The sequence below is a fragment of the Giraffa tippelskirchi genome, chromosome 7 (genome assembly GCF_054371585.1).
Source record: "Giraffa tippelskirchi isolate mGirTip1 chromosome 7, T2T-mGirTip1v1.2.pri, whole genome shotgun sequence".
In the NCBI taxonomy this organism is placed as follows: Eukaryota; Metazoa; Chordata; class Mammalia; order Artiodactyla; family Giraffidae; genus Giraffa; species Giraffa tippelskirchi.
Genome location: NC_137281.1, coordinates 116,440,817 through 116,465,155, shown reverse-complemented (window position 1 = coordinate 116,465,155; position 24,339 = coordinate 116,440,817). Strand labels below are relative to the sequence as shown.

Here is a 24,339-nt window from a genome sequence, read left to right as displayed (position 1 = left end):
ACTGCAAGATAAGGATTTAAAATGTTTAAAGACATGAAAGAAAAGGCAAAAATAAAACCCATAAAGCAAAAACATAATGATTTGCAAAACCAAAGATGGTTAAACAGAACCTAAAGGACACATGGGACACCACTAAGCCAATCAGCATATTCATTGTGGGAGGTCTAGACAAAAAAGAAAGAGAGAATGGGGCACAAAGACTATCTGAGGACATAACAGCTGAAAAATTTACCAATTTGATGGAAGCCCAAGAAGTTCTATGAACTCCAAGAAAATGAATTAAGAAAGATAGGCACATAAATATAATCAAACTGTTGCAAGATAAAGGCAAACAGAAAATCTTGAAAGCAACAAGAGAGAAGAGACTGGTCATATACTTATTATTCCTCAATAAAATTAATGGTTAATTTCTCAACAGAGACCACAGAAGCCAGAAGACAATGGAATGACATAGTTAAAGTGACAGAAAACACTGTAAACCGAGAATTGTATATCCAATAAAACTATCCTTCAGAAATGAGACAGAAATTAAAACCTCTGTAGATCAATGAAAGCTAAGGAAGCTCATTACCATGAGATTGGCCCTGTAAGAAATGCTAAAAGAAATCCTTCATGTTGAAATGAAAGGATACTACTAGTCAGTAACTCAAAGCCATATCAAGAAATAAAGATCTCCAGTAAATGTAACTAAATAGGAAAACATTAAAGTCAGAATTAATGTATTTTTGGTTTGCACCTCTACTTTTTATTTCCTACATAATTTAAAGAAAAACCATAGAAGAATTATAAATCTATTTTACTGGGGACATACCATAGAAAGATGCAATTTATCACAGTTTAATATAAAAGGCTAGACTCAGGGGACAAGGGTTTGATTCCTGGTCTGGGGAAATTCCACATGCCATGGGACAACTAAGCCCATGGGCTGCAACTATTGAAGCCCATTTGCCTAGAGCTTGTGCTTCACAACAAGAGAAGCCACTGCAAGGAGAAGCCCACATAGTGCAATAAAGAGTAGCCCCCATTTGCTTCAACTAGAGAAAGGCCATGTGCAGCAATGAAAACCCAGCATAACCAAAAATAATAATAATAAATAAATATATAAATTATTTTTTAAAGGCTAGACTGAGCTGCATAGGAGCAGAGTTTTACATGCTACTGAAGTTAAGTTGGTATCAATTCAAACTAGATAGTTATAAATTTAGAATGTTAAATATAATCCCTATGGTAACCACAAAGAAATATCTAAAAAATACACACAAAAGGAAATGAGAAGGGAGTCAAATGGTTCATCATAAAAAAAATAACAGTAGTGGAGAAAATGAGAGGAAAAAGAAACACACAGGACATATAAAAATAATACAAAAATGGCAAAAATCCTTCTTTATCAGGAATTACATTAAATATAAGTGGATTAAACTCCTCATCAAAAGTCAGAAGTTGGCGAAATGGATTAAAAAATGATTTATAAACTATATGCTATCTTCAAGAGAGTCATTTTATATCCAAGAAACAAACAGGCTGAAAGTGAAAGAATGGAAAAAGGTATTCCATGTTAATGGTTAATGGTGACTAGGGAGAGCTGAGGGGCTAGACTAGTACCAGACAAAATAGACTCTAAGTCAAAAACTGTTATAAGAGACAAGGGAGGACATTAAATACAACTAAACAGGTCAATTCATCAAGAAAATAGAACAATTAGAAATAGTGTCAGACTTTATTTTTTGGGGCTCCAAAATCACTGCAGATGGTGACTGCAGCCATGAAATTAAAAGACACTTACTCCTTGGAAGGAAAGTTATGACCAACCTAGATAGCATATTAAAAAGCAGAGACATTACTTTGCCAACAAAGGTCCCTCTAGTCAAGGCTATGGTTTTTCCAGTGGTCATGTATGGATGTGAGAGTTGGACGGTGAAGAAAGCTGAGCGCCACAGAATTGATGCTTTTGAACTGTGGTGTTGGAGAAGACTCTTGAGAGTCCCTTGGACTGCAAGGAGATCCAACCAGTCTATTCTAAAGGAAATCAGTCCTGAATATTCATTGGAAAGACTGATGTTGAAGCTGAAACTCCAATACTTTGGCCACCTCATGCAAAGAGTTGACTCATTGGAAAAGACCTTCATGCTGGGAAGGATTGGGGGCAGGAGGAGAAGGGGATGACAGAGGATGAGATGGCTGGATGGCATCACCGACTCGATGGAGATGAGTTTGGGTAAACTCTGGGAGTTGGTGATGGACAGGGAGGCCTGGCGTGCTGCGATTCATGGGGTTGCAAAGAGTTGGACACGACTGAGCGACTGAACTGACTGACTGAAACATATGTACACCAAACAACAGAGTCCCAAAATACATGACGCAAACACTGACAAAATTGAAGGGAAAAATAGATAGTTCTATGATAATAGAGACTTCAATACAAGACATTTAATAATGAACAGAACATCTAGACAGATGATCAACAGGGAAACAGTGGATTTAAAGAACACTATAAACCAATTAGACCTAGTAAGACATATAAAGACATTCTAACCAAAAGAGCAGAACATACATTTTCCTCAAACACACAAGGAACATTCTCCAGGATAGACCATATGTTGGGCCATGAAACAAATCTCAATACATTTTATTATTAAGCTTATACAAAATATTTTCTCCAATCACAATGGAATGAAACTAGAAATAAAAGCACGGAAGGAAAACTAGAAAACACACATATGTAGAAATTAAACAACACGCTCTTAACCAATGGGTCAAGGAAAAAAATCACCAAAATAAAAATTTGAAAATATTTTGAGACAAATAAAAATAAGACATACCAAAATTCATGGGAGTTTTGATGAAAATAGTACTCAGAGGGAGATATATATATATATCAGTAAATGTGTACATTTAATAAAAAAGAAAGATCTCAAAACAATAGTCTAAAGTATACCTTGAGGAAATAGGAAAAAAAGTAAATAGTAAATCTAAACTAGCATAAAGAGGAAACAAATATTTAAGGAGAAATATATGAAACAGAGGGTAGCAAAATATAAACATATTTTAATATAAATATATAAGTACTTTATATATATTTATATATATATATATATATACATTTACATTAGAGTCTGAATAGCAGGTTAAGAAAATACTCTTCCATAATGCACATGAGGTAAGTTTCAAAAGAGGTTAACAAGACCAAGATTTGCGAGGGCAGAAGGAAACATTCACTAAGGTCTCATTTTCCTAGCTGAATGTTATTTCTAGAACTCCTACCTAAGAAATCAAAACCTAAGGTCATTGGGAACCTAGCCTCTTTCAGAAAATACATTCAAGAAACTACACTAAGACTTTCTACCACCACCAAATTCAGACACAAAACGCAAACATCTGATTTACATGATAGGTGATATTCTCCACTTGGTAAGGGTTATAAGACTTCTGACAAGTTCTGCAAAATTGCTCGAAGTAAACCTTGTAAGAACCCTGTAGATACCACACATAAGCACTTTCCCATAATATGCTACAGTCCTTGCAGTAGTAACAGCCATATTTCTGTTTTGATAACTAGAAGGAGAACTTATTCAACACAGAAGTTCTAGCCAGAGCAATTAGATAACAAAAAGATATAAAAGGCATACAATAGAGAAAAATAAGTAAAACTATATCATTCAGAGATGACATGATTATATATAATTTTAAAGAATCTGTAAGAAAACTACTAAAGCTAATAAAATGAATTCAGAAGAGTTTCAGGGTACAAAATGACACATATAAAGCCATCGTGTGTATACACATAATAAACTATTTCATTTACAAGAGCATCTAAAAGAATAAAATAATGAGAAATAAATTTCACCAAAAGATGAAATATTTGGATATTGAAAACTGTCAAATATTGCAGGAATAAAATAAAGACTAAAATAAATGGAAAGATACACTGTTTATGAACTGGAAGACTTAATATTAAGATATCAATACTACCCAAAGCCATCTACAGATTTAATGCAATCCATATCAAAATTCTACATTCTTTTATTTAGAATTGGAAAAGCCAATCCTAAAATTCATATGGAATTGTAAAGAGCCATGAATAGCCAAAATAGTCTTAGGAAAAGAACAACAAAGTTGAATGACTCACATTTCCTGATTTAAAAACTTTGCAAAGCTATAATAATCAAAATAGCATGGTTCTATAAAGGCAGGGATATAGGCCAATGGAATAAAATTGAGAGTTTAGAAACAAACCCTATATATCTATGGTAAATTGATTTCAACAAGGTTGCCAAGTTCATTCAAGGGGGAATCAACAGTCTCTTCAACAAGTGGTGCCAGCACAACTGGATTTCCAAATGCAAAAGTGTGAAGCTGGACTCCTATCACTGGATTTGGTAATGGATTCTTAGATATAACACCAAAAGCACAAGCAACAAAAGAAAAAAATCAACTGGACCTCATCAAAATTATAAACTTTTGAGCATCAAAGTATATCAACAAGAAAGTGAAATGACAAAAATACAGAACTGGAGAAAATATTTGTGAATCAGATAATTTACAAGGGTTTAATGTCCAAGATATATAAAGAACTCCTACAACAACAGAAAGATCAATAACCCAATTTTTTAAAATGAGCAAAGAACTTGAAAAGGTTTTTCTTGAAAGAAAATATACAAATGGCCAATAAGCACATAAAAGATGTTTGATGTCTCCTCAAAAGGTTAAATGTAGAATTTTCAGATGACCTAGCAATTTCACTGCTAGGTACATGCCCAAAAGAATTGAAAAGAGGGACGCAAAAGACACTTACTTATGTGCTGATGTCCACTGCAGAATTATTCAAGATTGCCTAAAGATATAAATAATTCAAGCGACCATCAGCAGATGGCTAGATAAATAAAATGTGGTATGTCACACATCAGAACCTTAAACAGCCTCCCAAAAGGAATGAAGTACTGATGCATGCTAAAACATGGAAGAACCTTGAAAATATACGCTTAGTGAAAGAAGCCAGACAGAAAAGTCCACATACTGTATGATCCTGTTTTTATAATATATCCAGAAGAGGCAAATCTGCAGAGACAGAAACAGGATTAGTTGTTTCATTGGTAGTGGAGGGGAGAGTTGGGAGGTGTGGATTTTCTTTCTGGATATAATCTAGAACTTGATAGTGGTGATAGATGCACAAACACCTACTGACTTGTACACTTTAACAGGGTGAACTTTGTGGTATGTTAATTCTGTCCCAATAAAAATGTTATTATAAAAACCATTTCCATGCTAGATATAGATTATCACTATGTCTCTCTTCCCATAAGATAATAATGACACATGCTTGATCATTTATTTAAAACCCAACCTTTTGGGGAATTCCCTGGTGGACCAGTAGTTACCACTGCACTTTCACTGCTGAGGTCCGAGTCCAATCCCACACAGCTTAAGGAACTAAGATCCCACAAGCTGTGTGGCACTGGGGCCAATAAACGAAAGTAGTTTTCATTAAAAAAAAAAAAAAAACAGCCTCAACCTTTTGATTACAAAAGTGTTTCAGTCCACTGGAGCTTCTTCAAAGACACACTGAAAATCACTGCTTCAATCAAACTTCCATTTGGACAGATACATCAACAAACGCTGAGCCTCTAAAAGGACAAGAGCTCAATCTCCCTACATAGAAGTTATCCACAAGAAAGAAGTTCTGTGAAGTGCCACAGGACTGTTAAAAATATAAGCACATTTTATAAATGAAATAAAATAGTGATTTTATTTCAAATTCACCTATTCACTGCACCAACAAAAATAATACCTTATATAAGTACAGTAAAGGGTAAGCTGCACAATGATAAAATATTTTTAATATAAATATTAAGAAATTATCTTTAACTTCAGGCTCAGTTCCACTATCACTCACTTTTCTATATTCTGCATTTGATGAGATATATGTGAATACAGTAAGACACACTTCCACACAATACACAGGAGAAAGTATTTAAGTACTGTGAATTTATGACCAGAATTAGCAAACCTGAGCTCTGGTCTCAGATCTAGTAGCCGTGTCCTTGGACAAAGCAGTTACCTCCTTCCAGCTTCATATTTACTATTTGCAAAATGGAAATGTCTAAGACTACAAATTATGATCCTTACTCATGTTAGAGAAAGGCAGAATGATACTGCAAGTCAAATTAGGAAGCAAGGACTCACTACTGACTGTAGGAAAAGTTTTATGGGATCTTAAGTTTCTCTCTTTAAAATGTTCATAGCTAGTATATAAACAGGTCTTTAAAAGTTTGGAGATCAGTGGAAAATAATAATGCATTTTCTATGTCTTTTATTTTATTTTCTAAAAATGTCATCCCCTTTTGAAAGGTGTATAACAGGAAAAAAATCTTTGATTAGTCACTTTCTTTCTGTTCTGATAAAGAATGGTAGAGTAGAAACCATAAACTCCTAGAAAAGAACACAGGCAGAACACTCTGACATAAATTGTAGCACTGTTTTTTTGGATTTGTCTCCTAAAGCAAAGGAAATGAAAGCAAAAATAAACAAATGGGACCTAATTAAACTTAAAAGCTTCCAAGCAGCAAAGGAAACCCTTGACAAAATGAAAAGACAACCCACTGAATGGGAGAAAATATTTGCAAATGATATGACCAATAAAGGTTAATATCCAAAATATATAAATAGCTCATACAACTTAATATAAAAAATACAAACAACCTGATTTAAAAAATGGCAAAATACTTGAATAGACATTTTTCCAAAGAAGACATACAGATGGCCAACAGGCACATGAAAAGATGTTCAGTATTGTTAATCATCACAGAAATGCAAATTAAAACCACAATGAGCTATCACCACCCACCTGTCAAAATGGCTATCATCAAAAACAACAAAAATAACAATGGTGGAGATGATGTGGAAAAAAGGGAAGCTTTGCACACTGTTGGTGTAAATGTAAATTGGAAAACAGTAAGGTGGTTTCTCAAAAAACTAAAAACAGAACTACCATATGACCCAGCAATTCCATTCCTGGTATATATCAAAAACAAAAACAAAAACAAAAACCTCAGAAAAACAAAGATATACAAATCCAAAAAAGATACACATACCCTAATGTTGACAGCAGCATTATTTACAAGATATGATGGCAACCTAAGTGTCTGCCAACAGATGAATGGTCCAATTGGATATGTGGTATACACACACACACACACACACACACACACACAATGAAATTCTACTCATCCATAAAAAAGAGTGAAATTTTACCATCTGCAACAACACAGATGGACTTGGAGAATATTTTGCTAAGTGAAATAAGTCAGATAGAGAAAGACAAATATTGTATGATGTCACTTATATGTGGAATCTAAAAACTACAATAAACTAGTGACTATGATAAAAGGAAATGATCTTATAGAGAATTAGTGGTTACCAGTGGGTGGTGGGGGAGAGGGAAGCAGGGAGTGGTAAAATAGGGGTAAGAGATTAAGAGGTACAAACCACTAAGTGTAAAATAAACAATCTGCAAGATTGTAAACACTAGGAATAAAGCCAATATTTTATAACTATAAATGGAGTATAACCTTTAAAATTTGTGAATCACTATGTTGTACACATACAACTTATATAATATTGTACATTAACTATTCCTCAATCCGGAAAAAAAAAAGAATGGCAGAGTCGATTCAAGTATGATAAGAAACTGATAACCTTTCTATTGACCAACTGTGAATCCACTTATATTTTCTCCTTATTTCACCTGCTAAGCAGTAAAATTTTTTCCCTAAATATTAGAGCTTCCAAGTTGACATTTGATAGATTTAAATTTCACAAAGTTTCTTCTGTCTGTATATTTTCTTTCAAGTATTAATTATTATTAGTTCTAAAAATGTGGTAAATCATCCAGGTAAAGATACTAACAGGCTTTGAAGAAACATTACTCCAACATTAGGATAACTTTAATAATCCTTTTGGTGAAATTTTTGGTAACCTTATTGCTTTACTGAAGTTGCTTTCTCAATTAAAATTATATTAAACATATTACTAAGTCAGAGCATGAAAACACAGCTTTCTTAAACATATAAAAATGAATTCTTTTTAAGAAAATAGTGAACACATTTAGCTGGTAAAATTATTCAAGAAAATTAGTGATTTCCCTTTTAAAAAGAACTACCAAAATGCAATACCAACATCAAAGCATTTTTTTCTTATTATCTGTCCAGTTTGAGGTCAATACTTTAATCGAAATTACTTTAAGTCCAATCAGAGGGATTCAAGCTAATTCAGTTTGAAAGCTGGGGGAAAAATTAAACCTTATCATTCTTAACAGGAATTGGTGATCACAGCAGGAAGCCAGTATAATCTATTTCTATTAAAACATTAATAACACTAGCAAAACTCTCTTAAGATGAAATCAGTACTACTTTTTTCAAACACCGAGTCAATAAACATTAGAATGCACTTATTAATTACTGGCAGAGCCAGACACATATTTGTAGTTATACCTCTCTTACACTATGTCAGCCTTCAAAGCAGCACAACTATTCTGAACTGTCCAATCTCAGGCAAGGTAATCTATTTTTCTAGACTTCTAAAAATAATAGTTCAAATGATCAGTACTGGTTTAAGGCTTCCCCCTCTCTAAAAGCAGATCTTCCTAAGGTATATGGCAAGAATATGAATTCTTAAAATACCAAATTAAATAACTGACAAGCTATTTTAATTTTTTCTCCATGACTTAAATCGTTCTCTTGCAATGTCATTGGACTCAGTCCTACATAAACATAATCTCTTGGCCATTTACTTAGTATTATAATAACAGAATTACAAAACTAAGGGCACTGTTGCTCAATATCCATTCCTCCTCCTTTTTCTCCCCAGATACCTATTTTTACAGATAAGACAAGTATCTGTCCAGGATCTGACAATGATCAGAATGATAAAGTGATTTGTCTAAAGTTGTATAAGTCACCAATAATGGAGAAGGCATTAATGTTTGCTCTTCTGCCTTTCTATCATTCTTCCTGCCTTCCCACCTCACCCCTCCCAGCAAATGAGTGAAAAAAACAGCAGCGCTAAGAGCATTTACCAGCTACTGGAAACGGTCAACTCCATCATCCCTTTATGAATGACTACAAGGACAGGAAAATAAGAACGCAACAAAATTAAAATTCTGCTTTGGCCCAAATACTATTTTTCTCAAATATAATGAAAATGTGCATTCTTCTATTTTTAACTAATTGGTGATTTGTTCCACTCCAAGTACATTTTCGGCATAGAACACATGCTACCAAAAAACATTTAACCACCCTTGCTCAGCACTAGAGCCACTTTAAAATATTCTTTTAAAATATTCTGCTTCCTTCTTTATCTCAACTTTCCCCCTTGAGTCACCAGTGGCTACTGGCCTCTACAGGTGATTAACTCCATGTAGCAACAATCATAACTTTTACTAGCATGAACAGCTTAACCAAAACTGAGGCATACACAAAGAGTAATACCCTGCAAAAGATAAAAACTATGAAATCCCTGCCCACTGCTACTAAGTAATGTAAAACAAATATTTCAAAATGGATGACCAACAAGTACCCACTGTACAGTAGATGGAATTCTGCTCAATCTTACGTGGCAGGATGGATGAAAGGGAAGTTTGGGGGAGAATGGATACATGTATATATATGGTGTAGTCATTCACTGTTCACCGGAAACTATCACAACACTGTTAATCAGCTAACCCCAATACAAAATAAAAGTTTTTAAAAAATAAAGCAAGTATTTCAATAACAATCACTCAAAAAAATTTCCATGTGACTGTGTACTAGTTAAATACTATATTGTCTAATTCTTTTCCTTTTAATAACCCTTTGATATCCTCAGAAGATGCTACCATCTTTATATCATTATCTATAAAAGTGAAATTGCTTCTGCCCAAAATAAGCCTATGGTACCAATGAATGAGTTGAAAAGACTTCTGTTAACAATTTACCCAATGAACCACCTACTACACAGCAAATGTTATTTTCTGGTAGTTAATCTCATACAGTTTTACTTCTCATCATGTTCAGTTCAGTTCAGTTGCTCAGTTGTGTCCAACTCTTTGTGACCCCATGGACTGCATGCAGCACACCAGGCCTCCCTGTCCATCACCAACTCCCAGAGCCTACTCAAACCCATGTCCATCATGTCACTGATGCCATTCAACCATCTCATTCTCTGTTGTCCCCTTCTCCTCCCGCCTTCAATCTTTCCCAGCATCAGGGTCTTTTCAAATGAGTCAGTTCTTTGCATCAGGTGGCCAAAGTATTGGAGCTTCAGCTTCAACATCAGTCCTTCCAATGAATATTCAGGACTGGTTTCCTATAGGATAGACTGGTTGGATCTCCTTGCAGTCCAAGGGACTCTCAAGAGTCTTCTCCAATAACACAATTTAAAAGCATCAACTCCTCAGTGCTCAGCTTTCTTCACCGTCCAACTCTCACATCCATACATGACTAATGGAAAAACCATCACTTTGACTAGACGGACCTTTGCTGGTAAAGTAATGTTTCTGCTATTTAACATGCTGTCTGGGTTGGTCATAGCTTTTCTTCCAAGGAGCAAGTATCTTTTAATTTCATGGCTGCAGTCACCATCTGCAGTGATTTTGGAGCCCAAGAAAATAAATTCTCTCACAGTTTCCATTGTTTCCCCATCTATTTGCCATGAAGTGATGGGACCGGATGCCATGATCTTAGTTTTTTGAATGTTGAGTTTGAAGCCAACTTTTTCACTCTCCTCTTTCATCAAGAGGCTCTTTAGTTCTTCACTTTCTGCCATAACGGTGGTGTCATCTGCATATCTGAGGTTACTGATATTTCTCCCGACATCCTGATTCCACCTTGTGCTTCATCCAGCCCAGCATTTCACATGATGTACTCCGCATAGAAATAAGCAGGGTGACAATATACAGCCTTGACGTACTACTTTTCCTATTTGGAACCAGTCTGTTATTCCATGTTCAGTTCTAACTGTTGTTTCTTGACCTGCATACAGATTTCTCAAAAGGCAGGTCAGGTGGTCTGGTATTCCCATCTCTTTAAGAATTTTCCACAATTTGTTGTGATCCACACAGTGAGGCTTTGGCATAGACAATAAAGCAGAAATAGATGTTTTTCTGGAACTCTCTTGCTTTTTCAATGATCCAGCGGATGTTGGTAATTTTATCTGGTTCCTCTACCATTTCTATATCCAGCTTGAACATCTGGAAGTTCATGGTTTATGTACTGTTGAAGCCTGGCTTGGAGAATTTTGAGCATTACTTTGCTAGCATGTGAGATGAGTGCAATTGTGCAGTAGTTTGACCATTCTTTGGCATTGCCTTTCTTTGGGATTGGAAAACTGACCTTTTCCAGTCCTGTGGCCACTGCTGAGTTTTCCAGATTTGCTGACATATTGAATGCAGCACTTTCACAGCATCATCTTTTAGGATTTCAAATAGCTCAACTGGAATTCCATCACCTCCACTACCTTTGTTCATAATGATGCTTCCTAAGGCCCACTTGACTTCACATTCCAGGATGTCTGGCTCTAGGTGAGTGATCACATCATCGTGATTGTCTGGGTCAAGATCTGTTTTGCACAGTTCTTCTGTGTATTCTTGCCACCTCTTCTTAATATCTTCTGTTCTGTTAGGTCCCTACCATTTCTGTCCTTTATTGAGCCCAACTTTGCATGAACTGTTCCCTTGGTAGCTCTAATTTTCTTGAACAGATCTGTAGTCTTTCCCATTCTATTGTTTTCCTCTATTTCTTTGCATTGATCACTTAGGAAGACTTTCTTATCTCTCCTTGCTATTCTTTGGAACTCTGCATTCAAATGGGTATACCTTTCCTTTTCTCCTTTGCCTTTAGCTTCTCTTTTTTTCTCAGCTATTTGTAAGGATTCCTCAGACAACCAATTTGTCTTTTTGCATTTCTTTTTCTTGGGGATGGCCTTGATAAATGCCCCCTCTACAGTATTACACACTTCTGTCCATAGTTCTTCAGGCACTCTGTCTATCAGATCTAGTCCCTTGAATCTATTTCTCACTTTCACTGTAAAATTGTAAGGGATCTGATTTAGGTCATACCTGAATGGTCTGGTGGTTTTCCCTACTTTCTTCAGTTTACGTCTAAATTTGGCAATAAGGAGTTCAAGATCTGAGCCACAGTCAGCTCCTGCTCTTGTTTTTGCTGACTGTATGGAGCTTCTCCATCTTTGGCTGCAAAGAATATAATCAATCTGATTTCAGTATTGACCATCTGGTAATGTCCATGTGTAGCGTTTTCTCTTGTGTTGTTGGAAGAGGGTGCTTGCTATGACCAGTGCGTTCTCTTGGCAAAACTGTTAGCCTTTGACCTCCTTCGTTTTGTATTCCAAGGCTAAATTTGCCTGTTACTCCATGCATCTCTTGACTTCCTACTTTTGCATTCCAGTCCCCTATAATAAAGAGGACATTTTGGGGGGTATTAGTTCTAGAAGGTCTTGTAGGTCTTCATAGAATCGTTCAACTTCAGCTTCTTCAGCATTACTGGTGGGGGCAGAGATACTAAATGGTTTGCCTTGGAAATGAACAGAGATCATTCTGTCATTTTTGAGATTGCATCCAAGTACAGAATTTTGGATTCTTTTGTTGACTATGATGGCTGCTCCATTTCTTCTAAGGGATTCTTGCCCACAGTAGTAGATATAATGGTCATCTGAGCTAAATTCACCCATCCCAGTCCATTTTAGTTCATTGATTCCTAAAATATAGACACTCACTCTTGCCATCTTCTGTTTGATCACTTCCAATTTGTCTTGATTCATGGACCTATGCAATATTGCTCTTTACAGCATTGGACTTTACTTCAATCACCTGTCACAGCCACAACTGGGTGTTGTTTTTGCTTTGGCTCTGTCTCTTCAGTCTTCTGGAGTTATTTCTCCATTCTTCTCCAATAGCATATTGGGCACCTACTGACCTGGGGAGTTCATCTTTCAGTGCCCTATCTTTTTGCCTTTTCATACTGTTCCTGCGGTTCTCAAGGCAAGAATACTGAAGTGGTTTGCCATTCCCTTCTCCAATGGACCACATTTTGTCAGAACTCTCCACCATGACTCGTCCGTCTTGGTTGGCCCTACAAGTCATGGCTCATCATTTCATTCAGTTAGACAAGGGTGTGGTCCATGTGATCAGATTGGTTAGTTCTCTGTGATTGTGGTTTTCAGTCTGTCTGCCCTCTGATGGAGAAGGATAAGAGGCTTATGGAAGTGTCCCGATGGGAAAGACTGACTGAGGGGGAAACTGGGTCTTGTTCTGATAGGCGGGGCCATGCTCAGTAAATCTTTAATCCAATTTCCTGTTGATGGGTGGAGCTCTATTCCCTCCTTGTTATTTACCTGGGAGCCAAACTATGGTGGAGGTAATGAAGATAATGGCGACCTCCCTCAAAAGGCCCCATGCACACAATGCTACACTCAGTGCCCCCGACCCTACAGCAAGCCACCACTGACCCACGCCTCTGCCAGAGACTCTTGGACAGTCACGGGCAAGTCTGGGTCAGTCTCTTGTGGGGTCACTGCTCCTTTCTTCTGGGTCCTGGTACATACAAGGTTCTGTTTGTGCCCTCCAAGAGTCTATTTCCCCAGTCCTGTGTAAGTTCTGGAAGCTCTGTAGTGGGGTTAATGGTGATCTCCTCCAAGAGGGCTTACGTCATACCCAAGTCTGCTGCACCCAGAGCCCCTGCAGCAGTCCACTGCTAACCCGTACCACCACAGGAGACACTCAAACACAATTCTGCCTCAGTCTCTGTGTTGTCTATGTCCTGGTGTGCACAAGGTTTGTTCGAGTCCTCTGAGTGTCTCTGGCAGGTATGGGGTTTCATTCTAAATGCGACTTCGCCCCTCCTACCATATTGCTAGGGCTTCTCCTTTGCCCTTAGATGTGGGGTAGCTCCTCAAAGTTGCTTCAGTGCTGTGCAGGTGCCGCTCCAGTGCCTATGGTCTTGCTGGGGCTTCTCTGCCCTTGGACGTGGGGGTATCTCCTCATCCAAACTATGGTGGAGGTAATGAAGATAATGGCGACCTCCTTCAAAAGGTCCCTTGCACTCACTGCTGCACTCACAAAAGATGTTCTCTAACATTCTCTAACATTCACCACACATGGAGATTTCTCATCTCTTCAACTACAGTGTCCATCACATTAAGAAAAAAAAAAAGTGTTACAGAAACATGACTAAATGAAATTTGTATTTACTCTTAGACTAGATATTCCCAAGAAAAGATCTAAAATACTGAAATCAAAATGAATGAACCTACAGGAGGGTAAACTCTTAACAGCAGTTTTCAACGTACTCTTGAGTATGAAAAGGGATGGAAAGGCATTATTCCAAGAGGACAACAGCAACCCACACATATTTCTTTATCAAACTCCTTTTACAATAACTTAAAATAGAAAGTAGTCTTCCATCAATAAATTTAACATTAACACCAAGAAAAGTTGAATATCAAGTTAAGACAGAAACAGTTAAAAAAACTAATAACCAAGTATTACTTGGATTGAAGTTTGCCACTACTTTCAGAAACATCAGTGGCTCTCAACCAGAGGTGATTTTGCCTCCCAAAACACATTCTTTCATCAACACAGCTAGGAAGTGGTGCCATTGGCATCTGGTGTCTAGAAGCTACACATCCTATGTTATATAAGTCAGCCTCTACAATGAAGAATTACCTAGCCCCAAATTTCAACTGAACCAAGGCTGAGAAACCCTGAGAAATGTAATTGATTAACTCTCTCTCTATATATATATACTTGGTATATTGGTGGAGTTGAAGATCCATTCTAAGTACTACTAAATCATATTCTCATTAGTACTAAAAAGGCTACCAAAAAAAAAAAGGGCCATTTGGGGGGATTATCCCAAAGGAATATGATTTATTTAGAGAAAGATGTCTATATAAAGCAACATCATTTTTTTTTAAATGTCACATTGTTCTAAACAGGGATTTACTATAGTTTCATACAGCAAAAATTTTAAAGAAAATTTTATTTCCATCAGTCCTAAAAACTAAGTCCAGCAAGGATACAAGTTTGAAACCAGGACCCTGAACAATGATTGCTCTCCCCAATAGTTACTTGATTAATCTAGTCACTACAAATACTAAAGCTATAAAATACACACACACACACACACACACACACACACACACACACACACAGAAAAGGCAAACACTCTAGAAACTAAAAAAAAAAAAAAAAATTCATACCTTCTGTTCGGTCTATAAGAATTTGGCTTTTAAAGCTCATCAAAAGCAGTTTCTGAGAACCAGAGGTTTTAAAAAATAAAACAACAAGAAATGTAAAAGTCAGGAAACTGTTTGTCAGATTAGTGTCAGAGACCTTCGTGAGGATGACGCCTTTATCCTCTGTAATACATATCCCCAAAGCAGTTCACTTGGCTTCAGAATTATAGCCACTGAAAGTAATTTGGTACAGTTTTGCCTTTTTTATACATCACTATTGTCTATTGTTGACTGTGAACTTCCTCTGTGCCAGTTATCATGTTAGGGCAACTGTCAATTCTGATTCAATGATTACAACCATATCTTCTTCCTCTCTTATATACTAAGATATATAGGAAATGATGAGTTTTTAAAATGTTTTAGTAAAGAGTCTGAACACCATAAACTGTCAGAAGTACTAAGATAGACCTGATTGACAGGAAAAAACTTAAATTTGTGGTATAATTTTTAGAATTTTTCTTAAAACATCAATCATCAGATGATTGTAAAATGCAAATATAATCCTCAGCAAAATGCTTGACTTAACATTATTATTTTCACATTAATAGTAATTGCCAGTTTAAAAGCTGAAAGTAAACAACCTTAATTGAGCACTTCTGCCTATGAGAAAAAACATGTCTCGAAATTGTAGTCAAGAATATAAAAGTTTTCAAAAAAAGTAACCTCAAATGCATTCATTTATTAATTGAAATACTCGTTTAACCTAACATGGCTGCTTAAGAGATTTGTTTTCTGCTATTCTTTTAAACTGCTCTGGACTTCAGCAGTAAGCCCCGCTGTTAAATTCAGGGGGAAATGACAAATGCCCGGACAAACAAGTGCTGAGAGTGAGGGCCTTTCTTTAGAATAATCAGAGCTAGTTGACACAGCAGGGCCATACCAAATGCCCATCAAGATTCCATTAAGAAGCTTGACAGAAATAAACAAACACATTTATACATCTTAAACCAAATTATAATTCTATCCCGCAGTGGACTCTCCTTCACTGAAAAATTAAAAGTCCAACAACTTTGAAAAATAGTGAGATAGTGTTACAGGTTTCTGAAAATGAGAAATGATCCTCAATAATCAAGTGCAAAGTGGGAAAAACTGGTTTCATTACCCAGAAATTACAGGTACCTGATAAACTTTTTAGGCAGACCAACTTTAAGAACCAAGTGTTACATGTGCTTTACTTCCCTGACTTAACTTATACAATTTTAGGATGGTCAGTTTTTAATTTAAACATGTACTTTTCAACAATACCACCCTCTCTTCTTTTTAAAGATGATTTTTCCTGGATCCCAGGAAGCACCATCTGAACCTCATCTACAATGTTGGCAGATTAGTCTCTCTAAATATCTCAGTTTGTCTTATTTTTCCAAAATCAAACAACTTTTGCTTTTGTGCTAGCACTCTAGAGTTAGGACAAGTAACTGTTAACAGCTTGATTTGAAGTGAACATGCACACAGGTAAGAGATGTTATCCTTTTTACAGCATCTACAAATCTCAGTAAGTGTCAATGAAGCAAACTCTTGCCCACGTTGGGTTGAGGTTGATGAATAAAATTCAAAATTTAGGCTAATAGGTTCATAGTTCTTATCTTTCTCTTTTCAATATACCACCCACCTTCTTTTCTAACATGACTTTCAATGTTTTGAATATATTTTATCTTCACATTTCAAAGATCAGCTTTGAGTTATAATTTATGTATTACTCTTTAAAATAGAAACCACACTCACAGAACAGTTTTTCATTAATCTCAGTAAAAACCCTCGTTTCATCTGAACTTAAACCGAAATGATAAACACATTATTCCTTGAAAACAACCTACATTCTTTTAAAGGAAAACAACTACTGCTATTAGTTTTATGGATGCTAAAACTAATGTCAAAATCTGGGGGCGGGGGGAATCCATCATAAAGTTGTAATAATTCTTATGGTCTTCCAGCTACAAATGCTCACTTAAAATTTATTTCACACCCAAGTGAACAGTCGTGAAAAACCCAGCAAATATAAGTCAGCTTTATGTCAGCTCTTTCCCTCCATCCTAAGACTTCAATTTCCACCTTTTATGGAAAGGAAATAAACAACCAGCTTCCTGTTCAATGACTAGCTTACCGCCAGTCTTTTACACATCACAGAACACAACCCGCCTCCTCCTTTACTTCTCTCAAATGTCTCTTATCTTAATTTAAACTTGTTGAAATATGAGACCGTTTTACCACACTAATGCTTTTCTATGAAATTTATCTTACTTACTTCAACATTTAGAATGTAAGAAATGTCAAGATGTCATAGATTATTTCTTACTCCTAAAATATTTAAATTAAATTATTTATATAGTGAAGACTTAGCACCCATGAAAGTGAAAATTTGATCTGCCAAAAGTTAAAAATACTGAAATTTATAGGTAAAGGTTGAATCTCCTGTTCTTACTATTGTATACAACTGGAAAAAGAGCCCTCCACATCACTCCCCTTTCTATTCTAATTACATGAAAATGTAAAATGGCTAAAATAGCTATCAATAAAAAGGATTAACTTTAAAAAAAACCTAAATATTACTTTAACCATATACTTTCCTTTAAAAATGGGATGCCTTAGAAAAGCTAAGTTAGACAAATTCTTTTGTGCTTGGATGAACAGGAAAGCAAAGCCTCCAGGCCTTAGGGGAGGAACCTTGTCCCCACAGCCGTCTCTGATGTGCCTGGGAGATAAGGCTCCACAGTGACACTTAAGGAAAGGCCTGTTCACATTTGAATTTCTGCATTCCTCAAGAACAATTCATGGCAATAACTAACTTTGCAGAAGAGCTACATGAAAGCTTCGGCCAATGAATGAGGGTCATCTGCTCTTTATCACAAGGGTAAACCTCATCCTGGCCAGTTTCTAACCTTTTAACCCTGTGAATTCCTAATTTACACATGAATAATGGAATTCTTGCCTAGAGTGCAACTTTCAGCTTCTAGTTCCTAAGTTTAGAATCCAAGACTTTATTGCCTGTGTTAAAAATCTAAAACTCGCACCGATTAAAGTTTTAGATTTCCAGGTGCTATACTTATTACACTTCAGAACTAAAGGATATGCTTGGCGACAAAACCCTTGACCAGAAAATAAAAAGAACATACTTGCACCCTGCTGTTATCAATAACTAGGAGAGAGCTAGCCCTCAAAAAAAAAAAAAACCAGAATGTCCACTTAATGCCTATTCTCTTCCTGTTTAATATGTATTACATCTTCACCCTGAACACAGGATAAAGTCATCCAAGCCTACAATGTCATTGTACACTGCTTCTCAGATATCAGAACTAATTTTGTAAATTTTAAATCTCTAAGAAATTTCATATTTTAAAGAAAAATCTATACCCACTAGGCATATTTTACTTTAAATCTATAATAACTGAATGTACTTTGTGAGCAGAGTATCTCCTCCAAGTTAATAAGATGTGTGCATATGAAAAGTGTGATTCCTATAACTAACATACTATAGTTAATATTTAATAGCAAAGCAATGTTCTACACAGTTTAACTAGAAAGATTTTTTGATACTTAAAATATCAAAACTACTTTGCCACCAAATCCTTCAAAATATTTACATCTAATAAAATATTTGCCATTAATACTTTTTATAAAGATACAAAACCTATGGCTACTCAAAAAGCCAATACAAACCTTTCTTTCACTGTTACTAACATTGTTAGTTACTATTGTTAATACTATTGAGACTATTTATGAAACCTGAAAGCTCTGCGTGTTTTCAAATTATTTCTAAGTGCCCTAGAATTGTCAGGCTGCTAAGGAGGTCCTGGAAATACCGAGTGGTCATGACAAATCTTTCAGAGCCCATCAGTCCCCCTCCACCTTTCCATCCCGCCCCTTCTCCTCTCTGGTAAAGTAATACAAGTTACAGTTTTTGGACATGAAAACACAAGATTCCACAAACCCAAAAAGGTGAAAAAATTACAACTTTATGGAACAATTAGACAAAAATTAAATGAATAAAACATAGGCATAAAAAGCACACTATCCTGAAAACAACATGGTAGTGAAAAACCATTACTCAACAACAACAACAGCAACAAATGATGATTGACCAATGATCACAGCAAAAAAAAAAAAAGCAAGTTTATCAGACATTCTGCCAGGCTTATTAGAATTGGAAACTTCTCTATTTTCCTGACATATTTCAATACAAAAAGATCTTCGCTTACAATTTATTTTTTACTATTAATTATTATTGTGCAAATAAGTTACTAAAATGAAGGTGGCATAAATACAGACTGTTACAATAAAGTCACCTAGGAAACCCCCACCAACAGCTTCCTAAATTTCAACTGTGGAGACCTTGAAGAAACTATTTCCTAAAGATTATGACTTTATCTCAAGAGCTCCCTCCTTCTAGTGTTCGTCTTGTAAATGATCAATTTGTAGGTGTAGAGCAAAATCTATCTTTGGTGGATTAACAAAAATATGTAGATAGGATGCCTGTAAAACTACTTTTAAGATGCAGTTGTGTTTTAAGATTTAAATTTTGTCTATTGTAATCTTGAGTGCTGGGTGTTGGATCACCTGAAGAGATGGAAAGCTTCGGTGAAAACAAGGAGTTCTCTAACCATCCTAGGCCCACGTTTACATTCAACGGTTATCAGGGCAACCAGCAAGCAGTGGGTCACTTGGACAAATGGTTGATCTGATGGGGTTGTTAATACAAAGGAAATCATTAGACAGCAAACTTTATGACAACTGAGAAAAAGTGGGCAGATCTGGTTTAAGTCCATTAGGCATAATATGGAAATAGCCTTAATCTCTTTCTCTCCCAGCAGGAAAAGCCTACAAATACTTCAAAGGCTTGAGAGTTACTGACCGGTGCCCTCTCTTTCAATTAAAAAGCAACATGGGTGATCTTAAAGCAGTCAGAGAACTGAAAGGTTGGGTTATATGGAAGATTCAGGGTTTAAGGACCATTTACAAAGCAGAAAACACTGTTTATGATTTTCAAATTTTAATTATTAATTTAAAAAATGAGATTTTAAAAAAATGAGATTTTAGAACAACCTTTGTTGCGTTGACCAAATTTTTAACCCAACTCTTTTCAGAGTCTGAAGTGCTTATTCATATAGTCACCTCTACGTGTTCTAAACGTAAATGCAACTTTTGTTGTCACTCATTCAAATTTACACATGCATATATATTTTCCCCTCAGATTTTTTTGCATGCTTTAGCTAGCATCAACTACTATCCCCAAAAAAACCTACGTATGATTTTTCAGGTTAGCATATTAATGAAAATCAAAAAATCATCAAAATGTAGCAGTGAAAAACATCAAACAATCAAGAACTTATGCACTTACTTGATAAAGTAAGATGAGCTTTTTGACTAAGAATGGCTCCATGTCTGTTCATGGCCAAGCACTGATAAAATCCTTCATCATACTGCTCTCCTCGCTTGCCTTCCACCTCACTGATGTATAAAGAGCCGTTGGACAGAACCTGGATCCGCTTATTTTCAGACACTTTTGCTCCATTTTTCAACCAAGTGACCTTAATAGGAACTTCTCCATGAGCCTGGCAATCTAAAACGACTGGATCCTTTCTTGTGACAGTTATATCCTGTGGTTCTTTTATAAAAACCAGTTCGCTAAAGCACCATACTCCTACAAGGAAAAGGGGGGAAGGGCATATCCAGAATTACAGGTGTAAAATCATTTCTTAACACACAACTGTAAAACACTTATTCAGAGTGTAATGGGTCACAGTTTAACAAACCAGATTAGTTAACTGACAAACACCTTAATAAACCAATCTAAGTTTCAGCAAACCTTTTCAGCAAATCAGATAAATCTTTTTACAACATCTTACACTAAAAGCCTAGGGAAGATTTCAATAACTTTTCATCCCTTTTAAGAATTCTGTTCTCAAGTGCCTTGCTAGAGTTTCAAAATCATCAGGAAAACTCTTGAGCTACTTTTACAAGCTTGTCAAAAAGATCTTGAACAGAGTAAGTCGTAAAAGTCTAATTTTACAAGAAATCATTAGCAAAACTCCAACTCTGTGAACAAGCAAGTTTATTTCCTTGTCCCTTGAAGAGTTTTTGAAACCCTTGGCACCTAGTCCTTTGCGTTTACCTTTTGTGACAAATTACAAGTTTGCAATTTTATACCTGCCCTTCAACAGCAAAGATTCTGTCTCTTCTTGAAAGAGACCCATTTACTTAATTTCTGCAGAGTATGGTAAGGTATTTCAAAGACAAACAGTTGACTCTGAAATGCTGGTAACTCTTGCTGCTTGTACTCAGTGGGTGATCGGATTAGGAACCTTCTATTTCATTTTTTTTTTTTTTAAGAACTACCAACTGTTGGGGGGGGGGGAGTGTGACTAATTGGTCCTTACTGTCTAATAGGGAGAGGAGATTGCTTAATCAACCAATACACATTTTTATCAGAGCAGAAGAAAGGCTTTATTCTAAGTATACACATCGTCCCAGGTCCCCGCCAGAATAAAGCATCCGATGACCAACTAATACCCTGTCACCCCCTTCATTTAGTGCAAAGGTCAACTAAAGTCTTGCATACTGACTGGGGCCGAGTAGAGTATTAGCGCCCTGGAGAGGGGCGGGGAGTGCACTTCATCTTCCTTCTGATTGTCTTGATTTCACAGTACCAATCCACGGACTGATCTGTTTCTCATCAAGGCAGGTCCTCCAAACCTCACACACCAGTCACGCTCTCACGCCCGGGCTGCTGACTTCTCCTAACGGATGCCCAGGGCGACAAGAGCGACCCTAACAGCCCCGCGCAGCGAGGACCACTCCGGAAGGCGCCCGTTGTGTTTCCGAGTCACATCTGACTTTGATCCTTTTCTCATGCTAAAAGAAAACTAACTCCTCCTGGAGAAGAGGGGTGTGGTTAGAACACCAAAGTCTCGGGTTTGTAACCTGTAAATAAATAAAAGAATCCATTCTTCTGAACACCTCTTCTCCCCGCCCACCTCCCTCCACTTTACACTTCTTAACCGTCTGAGGATAAAGCAACCCGGACGCAAAAAAAAAAAAAAAAAAAAAAGCCAAAAATTAGTTCGTCCAAGTTTGCGCAAGGCTAACCTGGAGTTTGGAGGGATCTTTAGATTCGTGCACACCTCAGATCCTGCCCCAAAATACCTAGCTGTGAGAAGTCAATCCTACTTAGATACCTTCCTTTTCAGCTTCGGGACCCTTCCTCCCCCCCTCCGGGGCACAAATGGGCCACAAAACTTCCACTCCTTTTCTCTTTCCAATGCCACCCTTCCCGTCTCCTCATTGGATCCGGTTCCGGGAAAGTGGGGGCACTTAGGGGGTCTGACCTGGGCGCTGAGTTCACCTAGTTTCTCTCCCGCCCTAAAAAGTGAGGTAGCCCCCACTACAAACCCGGGAGCCGCGCGGAAAAGCGGCGCCCCCTGCGCAGCGAGGCTGCCACTAAGGAAACAATATAAATAAAGCCACGTGCGGCTGCTGCGGCCCAGGCAGACAGGCGGGCGGGCTGGCGCGCGGTGCCCGGGCTGGCCGTGGAGGCCAGGACACGGCCGGAGCGCGGACAATGGCACGAAGAGACAGGGGCGACAGTGGACAGCGGGCGCCGGCCCCCAGCGCGAGGCCGGGGGAGCGCAGCGAGGAGGGGCGGGCGCTGCGAGAGGCGGCCACTGTTGCCCGCGCCCCAGCAGAGCCCGCGGGCACCTCGCGTTCCAGCGGCTCCCGACTGGCTGCAGGGAGGGGGTAGGGGCCGGGGGTCAGCGCTCCCGCAGAGGACCCCGCCGCCTCCCAACGCACGCACCCGTTTGCCCCCTTCCCCAGCCCGCTCGCGCCCGCTCACTCCCCACCGGCGCAGAAGAAAGCGCGCCCACCTGGAAGGCTGCCGAGGAGCGGCAGGAGCAGGAGCGCGCCGAGCAGCATCCCTGGCGGCCGCGGCGGGGCGAGGGGTCGCAGGGAAGGCGCCATTCAGCGGGGCTGCGCGGGCATGCTCCCCCGGCGTCCCTCAGCCGCTGTCCGCCTGCCGGCCCCCAACTCCGAGCCCTCTCCGCGCGGCGGCTGGACACGCGCAGCCTGGGTTTCCCGCTCGGGTACCGGCGTGGCGTGGCGCGGCCAGTGTCTGCTCTCTGCGGGAGCGGCGAGGCCGGCTCACGGACACCCGCTCGCAGGAGGCGTGGGGCCCGAGCGTCCGGCCCGGGGGCGGAGTGAAGCGACGGCTGGAGGGGGCGGGGGCGGTGGAGTGGACAGCGCCGCTGCTGCTGGCCTGGGGACTACTTTCTACATCTGGCCTCTGGTCTGAGGACCGCGAGGTCGGTGCGGCCGCGGAGGGAGACGCTCGCTAGGAGGGGGCCCCGTGGCGGCCGGGTCGTGGCCCCGGGGGGGAGGGGACAGGCCCCGCCGGACAATGCACCTGGGGGTCAAGCCCCGGCTGAGGGTCTCCGGCTCGCTTCCCTGCCCCCTCTGGCTTTCCCCACCACCGTCGAGGACAGAGCCATAAAGGCCAAACCTCCCGGCCAGGGCCTGGCCTAACCCAGGGCCCCTCTTTCCCCCGCAGACCATCCCCCTTCACTCCTGGGCTTGTTTAGGATTCGAGGAAGGAGGAGGCGGGATGGGGGAGGGATGGTGTTGAGAGACGTGGAAAGGCCGGAGACTTCTCCCCTGATGGCCCCTGCCCATCCCCCTCCATCCCTCGCACGCCGAGGCCCTGCGGAGGGAAAACTATTTCCCACTTGAGAGATTTGTCAGCTCCACTGGAGGCATCTCCGGGAGATCAGCCCCCACATTTCGGGACTGTTCCTATCCCCCCGTCCCCATCAGAAGCAGCGCTGGCTTAAAAACATCTCTGAAAAGTGCCCTGAAATGAACAATTGCCGTTTGGGGAGATGTTTTATTATCTCTCAACTTAGTCAAGTTCTTTAATTCGTCAGAACTGTGCACACAAAAGGCCCTGTCCTGAGAGGTGAGGCCAGATGGATTTCTAGATTCTCCGAGCTGGGTCTGGGGGACTAGGCGTGGATAAGACTACCTGGTTACAAGTTAAACTGACTTGGAAAGACACAAATGCTGTGAATATGT

At 38.7% G+C, this 24,339-nt stretch overlaps 1 protein-coding gene across 6 annotated transcripts in view; it reads right to left on the bottom strand.

Moving 5' to 3' along the window:
* The window catches only part of PRTG (protogenin), a 142,614-nt gene extending 118,563 nt beyond the window's left edge, over nt 1–24,051 (bottom strand). For 2 of the 6 annotated variants that reach the window (XR_014059483.1, XM_081510236.1), the window contains exons 1-2: nt 23,139–24,051; nt 20,615–20,917 (exon numbers count right to left, since the gene is read on the bottom strand). Coding sequence is in view for 4 of the 6 variants with exons in the window: in XM_081510236.1 (XP_081366362.1) it covers nt 20,615–20,917; nt 23,139–23,232 (397 nt within the window). In the remaining 2 variants the exon portion in view is untranslated. Of the gene's footprint in view, nt 1–20,614; nt 20,918–21,427; nt 21,583–21,839; nt 22,198–23,138 lie in introns of those variants that run through there. The other 4 variants (XM_081510237.1, XM_081510240.1, XM_081510239.1 and 1 more) reach the window with 4 other exon arrangements.
* Between the last annotated feature and the right edge of the window lie 288 nt (nt 24,052–24,339).